At 34.1% G+C, this 11,743-nt stretch overlaps 1 protein-coding gene across 1 annotated transcript in view; it reads left to right on the forward strand.

The window, feature by feature from the left end:
* Positions 1 to 11,062, forward strand: part of LOC149564724 (choline-phosphate cytidylyltransferase 2-like) — a 75,128-nt gene extending 64,066 nt beyond the window's left edge. The window contains exons 6-8 of the mRNA XM_089818275.1: positions 4,512 to 4,592; positions 4,758 to 4,868; positions 10,648 to 11,062. Of these exons, the coding sequence (XP_089674401.1) occupies positions 4,512 to 4,592; positions 4,758 to 4,868; positions 10,648 to 10,752 (297 nt within the window). The 3' untranslated portion in view covers positions 10,753 to 11,062. The remainder of the gene's footprint in view (positions 1 to 4,511; positions 4,593 to 4,757; positions 4,869 to 10,647) is intronic.
* Positions 11,063 to 11,743: the final 681 nt, after the last annotated feature.

Consider the following 11,743-nt stretch of genomic DNA (forward strand, 5'->3'; position numbering starts at 1 on the left):
CAGTGGTGAGGACTATCTGTTAAAGAATTATCAGAGCATCAAATCCTTAATCCAATTCTTAGATTTAAAGTAAATAATTACAAATCTTCGTTAAAATTCTTTAGGACATGAAGAAAACCAATTAACTGAATTATCTGTATCTAGAGTTGGAGATTGCCCAATTTAGTATTTTCTTCTAACAAAAGAAATTATTTAAAACAATAAGAGATTGATTTATTAATTTCGTTTGTTATGTATTTTTTTCTCTTTAAATGAACAAAAATAAATAAGATTACATGGATTTATTTTTTGTTAATGTTTAGCGGCAGAAGAAGCAAAACATGGATTATTTGATATACTGAATATTACTGCCGATTCTATAAATTACATGGATTTAAGCATATATGTGTGTGTGTGTGTATTAATATACATATACATATATATATGCCTATGTCCTTGTAATATTATATGGATTATCGGCAAGCTCTTGAAATACTGTTATCAAGTTTCATTGACTATCGGCAGCCTTTATTGTGATCGGGCTCCTTTATTATATCAAGAGATAATCTCATTATCATGCCGGTTATATTTTTACTATCGGGCACATATATTAATCAAGGTTGTTTATCATTGTTGTAAAGGAACATGCCTCTGAAGAGGCATGCCTCCTTAAAGACATGACTCTTCGGAGTCATGTCTTATGTTCACCTATTTATGTGCACTCTGGCCGCAGGGAAAGATATCAATCCACGGCATTCAAAGTACCTGCAGTTAATAAATAACTATTGTAAGAACATTGCTCTCTGTTAATATTATTGCATCAGTTACATTGCACTTCAGTTATTACTGTATACAGTTCGAAGAAGAAAGATAAACTGTGATCGCTGCCAAAGAAGAAGTAAATAAATTCAGCATTATTCAAGTAAGATATTCTCTGGAAGCATTTATTTTGTAATTGTTTTATCTATCAGAGATCCACAATAATTAACATTTTTCTCTTCCTCTTTATGCCATTTATTAAATAGAGTTAATTCTAACAACAATCTTGGTCAAGAACAAGTGTATGTAGACTTTTTTAAGCTTTACAGACAAGGAATGGAAGCTACTAGACAAGGAAGAATATCGTATAAAGAGGGAAGATAGAGAAGAATCGGAAAGGAAGGAAAAGCAATTTGGATCATAATAAAATTATTTTGGAGGTCTTGGGATCATAATAAAATCATAACTAATTTCAGCACATAATAATTAATCTTGGCTTCTGCCTTTCACCGATAAAAGAATGAAATATTAATAAAAATTAATATTTGATAAATATTAATGATGATAAAAATAACAATTAAAATGATACTGTTAATAATATTAATAGTGTCTAAGTAATAATATACATATAACAAAATGTGATATCCCTATCCAGGAAATTAAAGAAGTAATAGTATTGACTTAGGCAAACAGTATATATGAGACGTTAGTCACAGAAATCCATTAATGCAAGTCACTATTATGAAGGAATGTTTAAATGAGCCATAACAATTAGAGACTATCATTCAAAGTTTTTGAAGTGATATGATATGTAGACTGCAATCACTAACAGCGATGGAAGTATCGATAAAATTATGAAAGCCACACTTGTGGAGATAAACAATAAAAGCCACTGATTAGGAAAGATAATTATGTGGCTGGAAAAGTATGGAGAATTAAATCATCAGATTTGAAAAAGAACCATGTATGGAGAGGGTTGTCAGACACTGATAGGAATTCTAATAAAACTGTTTAATTAATAATACAAACTCTCCAAAATGCAAGTTCCAAGAAATGTGATTGGTTGAGGACTGAAGTGACTCCTTGTATCCAAGGTTACAACTGATTGATGGGTGATCTGTATAAAAAGAAAAACAAAGAGGTTCGTTGAGGGGGAAGGAAAAATATAAGAATATATATAATGTAACGGAGGAAGAGTTCGGAGAGGAATATAAATTTTGGGTATGAGGCATTTGGATTTAGATCAAAGAATTATGTTTATAGTTGGTAAGCCTTTATGGGTTAAATACTAATCACAGAATATCATATCTGAATCCTATTAGGCCTGCACGATTCTGATATGGCTTATTGTGTGTGTGTGTGTGCACGCATGCATTAATAATAATGAAATCAGAATTAACTATATTATTCAGAATTCTATATATATTTTTGTATATAATCATATGCATAAGAGATCAGTTATTTTCACACACACACACACACAATAGGGATAATAGCTTATAATTACATTAATACGATTTACAAGAAAGAGATGGAAGCCCAAAGGATACAAATATGGAAGAATATATTAATGGAATTGGTAAATGGAAACATATGTATTGCTAGCAGCAGTCATTTATTTTCTGCTGATAATATTATAACAGTATACTATTAATGGTTAATATATATGGTCGGTATATATATATTATAATGTTAATATCAGATATAATAGTAAGATTATAAATGCGTATATATATATATATATATATATAGCTGCAATACATGAGATATTAATCATATATGTTCATGTTCATTAATCATATATTGTTCATATGTTCGTGTATATTTGCCTGTCTAAATCCAGCCAATAGGTTGATTCCCAAGATAGGGGTAGGGATCAGCAACCCTGAGTGCTTTGTGGGCATAGTCCTAAGATAGGATAAGGGCTTGGATCAGTTAACTTTGAGGGAAACCTATTGTGACTGGTAGCTAAGCAACTTGGTTGTCAAGGATAATATGGACATTAAAAATCATAAATAGTAAGATTATTTAATATGTTTGGTGAATGTATAACTTTCCTTACTGTGAATAATGGAATAACATAGATTTGATTCAATGCAACTTAGTCCATTGAGTTTAGGCCATAAGACTATTAAATACTTTTAACAGGCCTAAACCTAGCAGGAGATATTACATAGTGGAAGCAAGGGAGCCTGTCAAAGATTTAGAAGCCGTGAGATTCCCCCCAATTGGAGTTCTCTCCCATAGGCCATGACTTTGTTATTCTTGTCTATGAATACTCTTTGCAAACCAAATACCTGAGTATCCATTTCGTGAAGGCATAACCATCTTGAACAAAATAATGAACAGATTCCCGGTGAGTTCTCATATGGAAATGAAATATATTCATGGCTTTCTTCTAACATCGTCAAACATGTGTGGTCCAAGTGATTTTGGATTTTGTTAATGTGTCAGCTGTCTGCTCTTGAGTCACACTATATTGCAAAATCTATCATGCTTTGACAATTATTTTAGAATGTAATAAAACTATTACTAAATTATGCATGGTAAATTGTATTGTTGCTTCCTTTGAATATCTCAAGGATCAGCGAGGAACCTTAGCAAGGTTTCACAAGTTGCAAGGATAGCATCTTAATACTCGACAATAGTCAAGGGAAGAACTCTTGCTTTCTGATTCTGGCTAGCCCAGGAACAACTCTTTATCACAGGGCAAAAGCATATCCTGGCTAAGATTTACTTGCATCTCGTCCATATTTCGGAATTCATTTTGCTTCTTTTCAATAATCCATCTTTGTTTAAAATCATGAAATTGAAATATAACTGTCTAAGATAAATCAGGTTGCCCCTGAACTTTTTAAAGAGTGACTGCCATTGTGTACCTGTTGGCAGCTAACTTCAAACCAGCCTACATAGGAGTAGACACTTGTTGAATCCTACTGGTTGTGTTTACTCTGATGATTAAGCCATTGACATAGATAATGAATCATTATATTATCATCTGAACTCTTGACATATACCTAAAAGACCAAATTTCAATCAATATCTACTATATGGCGAGATGGAAATCAATTTTGATATGCCAGGTGCAGGAATTCTGTTTCAAACATAAAGAGCCTCGAGAAACTTATACAAGATATCTTAAATGTTTTTAACTTAAAGCATTTTTCGGTTGCTATACACACTTCAGATCTCCATTAAGAATTGCACTCTTAATGTCCATCTAGTAGAGTTTCCAGCCAATTTTGAAATTCCAATGCACTTGCAATGGAAGGTCTGTTTATGGAAACTTTCACTTTCTTGCCACCAATTTATCTATTTCCCTTCTTCCTGTTTATGCTTTGGATAATTTTTTTGCTCCATGTTTTTTTGCATAATTTTTTGTCTTGCAATGCAAAAGAAGGCTTTCTTTTGAAGATGCATATAAAATTTATATGATAGTCATGGTAATATAACACTATTATATATGCTGACAAATGGATAAATTTGATGCCTCTGTAATTTGTTTGTTAATGACTACTGATCAGTCCCAACTGCATGTTCTATTTAGGGTTACAAATTTGGATAACATTGATATTTATTTTGCGTCTATTAATATAATCTCTAGAGTTTGAATACACTACTATTACTTCCAAAAATAGTGGAAGAATTAGTGGCATGATTATTGCAAAGAATGGGCTCTTATTCAGTAGATAATAAATATGGAGGTCACTGGTAATATACTTTATACCCTTATTGAAAAGATGGAATTGCTTTATTCATTGGTTAATGTTCAGGAAAAGCAATTGAGGGTCAACATGGGCATAACCAAATTACGCCAAAAAGTTAAGGAACACCAAGAACGGGTAGGGCAAAAGGTATGTTCAATTGATTTTATTTCATTTTGAAGTTTGTGGTTAAATTCTTCCTCATGCGCTCATTTTTTTTATCATTGAATTTTAAATGTTACTAGTCAGTTGAGTTTTCAAGCTGTTATATTCTCAAGCTACTGTTGTTTAGCATTTGAATAAATTGCTGTGCAGTTACACACTGTTGCCAAAACAGCTGGAATGCATCATAGTGAGTGGGTTGAAAATGCAGATAGATGGGTTGCTGGCTTTTTAGAGAAGTTTGAGGAGGGCTGTTATTTGATGGTTAGTATGACCAATATTAACTGTTATTTTTATTTGGCATAGTATCATAAAAAAATTAATCACTTTGACTCCAATAATTAGTGGTGTTATGCAACTTTTTTTGTCATAAATTATAGAACTAGTTGGTAACATTGCTTTTCTATTTATTTGTATTTGTTTTTGGGCAAGTAGGCATTTTTACAACTTTTCTTTCTTGTCTGGAGTAAATCAACATTTCTATCCAAACAGGAGAGAGTTCAGTAAGTCAGCATAGTTTTGCCCTTTGTCTGCTACATTGACACATCTTAAATCAAGTCGGTGTGTTTTGCAAAGGGCTTTTGGAGGAAAAGTCAGCAATTTTAAATGACTAACTTGTGCTACGTTGATGGATCTTAAATCAAGTTTGTGTGTTTTGCAAAGGGCTTTTGGAGGAAAAGTCAGCAATTTTAAATGACTAACTTGTGCTACGTTGATGGATCTTAAATCAAGTTTGTGTGTTTTGCAAAGGGCTTTTGGAGGAAAAGTCTGCTCTTTTAAATGAATAACTTGTTCTGCATCCTTGATAACTATACTTGAAAGTTCAATGCAATATAGCTGTACCCCTTTCCATATGGTAATATGCCTTTAAACTCTTTCAAAATGTAGATCTATGCATATCTCAAACCTGTACCTGTATCTCCAAAGTGAACGACCCTTTTGGTAGATTTACCGATAAAATAATATGCATATGCTACACTCTCTATTGGATGAATTGATCCCCTAAAATCATTAAAAAATGTTAATGGTTCTTTTAAAATTTATTATTTGGTGGGGTTTATCTTTGACCTTGTAATATTTACAAATGATAAATATATCAACTGATTTGTAAACAAACTATTGTTGTTGTGAGGTTTTCACACCATCACCCCATTGCAAATGAGGACCCCCTTTTTTTGGCTTTGGCAGTAGGGGTGGCGGTCTTAGTTGCTTTTAGGTGGTTTTAGTTGGTAGCAATTGCCAAAACTCCAAGCTGAGGAGATAAGTTTGCACAATGGCCTACTGAGAAGTAATGTCCGTCAAGGATATGCACAAAAGTTGGGCTAAGCTAGTCAAGGATACAGAGTTAAAGATCAAGTGATTTGTGGTGAAATGAGTTAGAACCTTTTGAAAATCCTTGTTCTAGCTTCCATTTGACCTTTGAAAGTCAGGTTAGGTTGTGAGAGGTAAGATTGCTGAAGGCATGTGTTGAATCCTGAAATTTGGGCAGAATTGGGATTTTTTTGAAAACTCCCAATATCTAGAATCATTATTAAATTCCTATGAAGCTGAAACCTATCTCAAACATCTTGTGAGTATTTTTATAAATTATATTTTAAAATGTAACTTAAATGTTATATTTTATATAAATCCTCATGACCTTTGAGCTGAAGAATTGGCCAAGTATGGAAAACAAGTTGCAAGAGATATTTCTCTCAGCATGGCGAATTCTACTTGCCCTAGAGGAATGGATTCCTCTAGCCCTCCAAAATTCCACCCCTTGCAAACGCAAGTTTCAAGTCCGAAGTTTCAAGCCCTTGATCTTGGTCCTAAAATGTAAATGAACAACTATAAAAGTCCAAGGGTCATTTGTAAGGGTTAGGTTTTAGATTCATTGAAGAAGTAAAAGAAGAGTAGGAGAGGAGATTAGGTGAAATTGTTGCTATAATGCTATCAAAGTAATTGATGATTCATTGTTGGTCTCCATGGTAGATCACTTAATATTGTTTGTAAGTGTTGCATGAGCTCTTCAATTCCTCACTTAAGATTTATTTCATGCTAAGTAGAGCAAATGAGTGGAGCATATTATTATATGGTGATGAATTGGGGAGCTAGTGTCTATACCTTTTGGTACCTATTGATTGTGAGTAGTAGAGAAAGGTTAGCTTGGGTTTAAATTGCAAGTGTTTAACTTCTATTAGGGATGTTCATTTAGATAACGTCTTTATAGGGTATTTGTATGAGCTTTGACAACGTGAAACCAATCTTGCATCCATACAATAAAGCACCCTTCTATTCCTAGTTGATATGGTGAATCAAGGATTGGTTAGAGGCTCACCCCGTCATCAACACCGCCTTACATTCTTAGAGTTAGATAGAATTCCTAAAACCCTTATCTCTTTGTATGTTGTTTGGTTGAAAGTAATTGGAAGTTGTTAAAGTCAATTTGATATCCATTGAATGAACAACGTAAGTTCCTTTGTGATAATCAACATATCACATCATAAAACTGAATGAAAGTTCACAATTAAGAATGAACCTTGAGTTTCTCTCATTTGATCACATAATGTCCATCTTTCTTTCCATCAAGTGAGTGGTTTGCAAGGCAGTACCAAAAGAGTGAGTCTCTTTGGACAATCCTAAGTAAATTTGGACTACCCTAGAGTCTCTTTGGTAAACTAAATAAGATGAGAAAGTTTTAGTTGGAAAATGAATTAAAGAGTCAATCTTTTAAAATTTGGCAATAATCAAGACTTCTTCACAAAGCTCATTTCTCTTAGACCACATTTAACATATTATGAGTATCACTAAAGAGGATAAACAAGTAATTCTCGGCAGTCTCTCTAAGGAATGTTCTGATTATTCAGTGATATATGCCTTAGGAAGAGGACACAAAATGCATTCACATAGATTGAACATTTCAATTAATTCATCTTATTTAGTTTACAAAAGAAACTCTCTGGGGTAGTCCAAATTTACTTAGGATTGTCCAAAGAGACTCTCTTGGTACTGCCTTGCAAAAATCACTTGACAGAAAGAAAGAATAACATTATTTAAAGGCTGCAAGGGATTGGTGAAGGTTCCGAAGGACAGTGACAACAGTGTTTAATAAGAAATATTAAGTCTGATGCAAAAACAAGTTGTATTGCAGATGTAGAGAAAGTATCTTGTCATGCTTAGTCTGTTGGTTTTGTAAAATTAAGAATAAAAATGAATGAATGAATGAAAGTATCTTTGCTCATAGATGAATTATGTGATCCAATGAGACAAACTCAAGGTTCATTCTTAATTGTGGACTTTCATTCAGTTTTATGATGTGATATGTTGATTATCACAAAGGGACTTACGTTGTTCATTCAGTGGATGTCAACTTGACTTTAACAACTTCCATTCACTTTCAACCAAACAATATACAAAGAGATAAGGGTTTGAGGAATTGTATCCAACTCTAAGAATGTAAGGCAGTGTTGATGATGGGGTGAGCCTGTAACCAATCCTTGCTTCACCATATCAACTAGGCATAGAAGGGTGCTTTATTGTATGGATGCAAGATTGGTTTCACATTGTCAATGCTCAAACAAATACCCTATCAAGACGCATTCTAAATGAACATCCCCAATAGAAGTTAAACACTTGCAATTTAAACCCAAGCTAACCTTTCTCTACTACTCACAAACAATAAGCACCAAAAGGTACAGACACTAGCTCCCCGAAAGGTATTGAAATGTTCTTATTGTAAAAGACAATGACATGATGTGCATAGGTGGCTATGACAAGAAGATTGATGAGCTCACACATGTTGAGAAGAACAACATCTTGCTGTCCTCATTAGTGTCTCCTACAAAACATCTTCAACATCACAGTCAAGAACCACATGAGCTTCAGGTGGGTTTGATGAATGAAAGTCAAAGGTGTCTTGGCCTGTACAATTCCTGGACATGGGAGATGGATTCTTGATTCAGTAGCATCTCATCATATCATCTTCTATGGATAAGTTCTCTTCTTATAAACCTTGAAATTCACCTAATATGCTGATGGGTAAGAACGCATACATGAAGGTTTGTGGGAAAGGTTCTATTGACATGGGAGAGGGAACTTTTAATGATTTATTTTCTGTACCCTTCTTGTCATCTAATCTCCTTTATGTTTGTGAAATTGCTCATAGTGGACAAGGTATTTCAATTGAGTTGTTTCCTGATCATGCACACATTAGGGACTCAAAGGCTAGAGAGATTATTGCTATAGGATTTTTGATCATTTATTCTGTTTATATTCCTCTTCTTATTTTACTTGTGATGACGATAATGTTCCATTGACTGATGTGCACACCCTTTCACCAAGGGTTAATCATGTTTGTGAGGAAAAGTTTGGTAACTTGAATTTTGGTATTCTTGAGACTAGTGTTGGGCTTCCTACTCCACCTACTTCAGGTTGATCATAGTGTTTTAGATTTTTCTTTGTGGGAGGAGTATTTGACAGGTGTTTCAGATTTGTTTATAGAGTATCATACTGTAGATTTGGGAGACACACTTGAGGGGATTTCTCTCCTCTTTGATGACAATTCCAACATAACCGTTATCCCATCTTCATTGACTTCAGAGGTTGTCATTCTTGAGTTTCCCCATTTACTTGATTTTTCATGTTTCTTTATTGAGTTTGACCTTGATCATAATGTGGCTTATTCTTGGGAGACTCCTAGGTTTTCAGAGACATAGTTGGAGACAGACTTCTTCCTTCCTATTGGGGATGGAGTGGCTTCTTCATCATCCTATGGACTTTTTTTTGTTTCTTAAGGGAAAATGTATTTCTTGCAGACACAGTTACAATTGATGGAATAAACTGTTTAAATGTCAATGGTTGAGGATTTTCTTTCTTTCATATTAAACAATCATTGTTTTTAAGAATGTTGTAAAGTCTCCTTTGATTAGCTATGTTAAATTTAGAACACACAATAAATGTTTTGTGCTTTTACTGTTAGATATTACATTCATCGTATATCTAAGTTACTGATTCTGGTTCTAATGCTGATGCGGGTGTGGGATTCTGATGCATGGATGCACAATTTTTTTTGGGGATTTTGGGTGCATTTGGATGCGTTCTACACACACAGAGAGACTGATTTATATATGTAAAGAAATGTAAGAAATATACAAAAATGAACCATTCCATAGCACATGATACTTCACCATTGATAGTTCAACTTCAATCTTCACAAATACAAAGTGACAAATATACAATTTCCCAGATGCACCGGTATCTTAGTTTTTGGTTGTATTTACATCACCATTTTTTAAAGAAAAAATGCATATTGTGTGGCAATTGCAATCCATAGGGTTTGGTTGCATCTTCGTTGGATTGTTTGTTTTGTGGCTCTGTCTGTGATTTCAGCCCACAATGACCTTGGCACTGTTTTTTGGGCCTGTGCGAAGTCATTGTCTGCACCTGTGAAGCCTGCAACAGCTTTGCATGCCTGTTTTTTCTGCATTTTCATTCTGAAATGCGCATTTTTGCAAATCGCACCTGTGTGCAAAGAAAAATTCCAAGCCTGGCAATTTCCACAGTGACTCTGCAATGCTTTTTAATCTTGTTTTGTTTTATAATTTATTAGTAAATTGAAATAATAGCTTCTTGGGTGCACCAGTGCAGCACCCAAAAGCACCGGCACACCCAAAAGCACCAGCACCTACACCTGTCAATTTCCTAGATGCACCGGTATCTTAGTCTTATATCATAGATGATGGAACTATGTTGTGAGTTTATATTGTTCAGCAATTTTATTAACAACGTCCTAACTTTTCTTTGCATGCCCATTTTTAACTAACACATGGTTTTTAGATCCACTTATGATAATTCTGAGCGTGACAAATTCAGCGACGGGTTAAAGTTATCTTAGCTGAGTGTAAATATCTTTGTTTAAACTAATTGCAAAAATCTATTTTTGTCAACCCAGTTCTCAACGGCATGAACCTTATGATGACTAATGCTTTCCCAAGTGTTTTTTTTTTTTTTTTTGTACTAAATTGGAAGGCGGGCAATGCTTGATCCACTTGTATATCTTGTTCAGGAAACAGCAATCAAGTCTCGGATTCAAAGGGGTTTGAGGAGGGAGCAGTTGAAAAAACGGGCATCTTCAAAAATGCTTACAAGCTCATTGCAACAAGTATCATAAATTAAATTATCTTAAGGGACTATAACACTCGTAACTACGGACACTTTATTCAGGCTTGAAAGTTTATAGCATGACACTCAGTACGATATGCTGACTTATAGATCTATGAAAATCTCCATAGGTCAATCCAATAGATGGAATTTATTTTTTGTGTATTTGTTTTATCCTTGCAGCTTTTGAAGGTTTTCAACTTGATTGATTAGTTACTCCTCTTATATCAAAGCTTTCTCCTGTTGAACACGAAATGCTGTACTGAATTTCGGTGTACAAAGGCGATGTATAATATATTTGTCAATTTCATTTGCTTGCAGTGCATTCCATATATGCAATTTATTAATATTTTATTGTCTTCTGTAGTTACATGTCTACATACTGGATAAACTTTGGTTTCTTAAGTCTAGAAGTTGAACTTGTTTGCTTAATTCTACAGAATACCAAAATTTATTTGCGTTAGAGCAATGAGACTAACACACTATATTAATTTGAGATATTCAAGAAAGCATAGAGTAGGTCAGTCTCTGCCACCCCAAACTTGGATGCTGGTATGGGTGTATTAAGACCAGAAATCTACCACGAGGGGTGAAAAGGGTAATGTGTTTCTGCTGGCATATGGGGGGCTTAAATACCACCAGAGCGAGATAACACCTGCAGTCCAAGCAACAGAGCATCAGAAAAGAAATGTTGTGAAGGATTAGAAAGCCGGAAAAGAGAAAACCCCAATGCTTGGAAGGGAGTTACGACAGATATAGAAGAAACAATGTGGTGTGCAGAAAGACTTATTAAACTCCACCAATTCCCCACGATTTACTTGAAACAAAGTTATTTTGTAAAACTGAGAGTAGATACAAGATAGATAGAAGGAGGCTAGCACCCTTCAAGGATATCTCAACAGTCAAAGGACTTTCATGTTCTAACGATCTCATCATTTACCTTTTTTTTTTCTTTCAAGTGCCATCTTTTTATTCCTTATAATATACTCCGTAAATACTTA

This window comes from Cupressus sempervirens, chromosome 3 (genome assembly GCF_028749045.1).
Source record: "Cupressus sempervirens isolate cs-2001-9-10 chromosome 3, ASM2874904v1, whole genome shotgun sequence".
Classification (NCBI taxonomy): domain Eukaryota; kingdom Viridiplantae; phylum Streptophyta; class Pinopsida; order Cupressales; family Cupressaceae; genus Cupressus; species Cupressus sempervirens.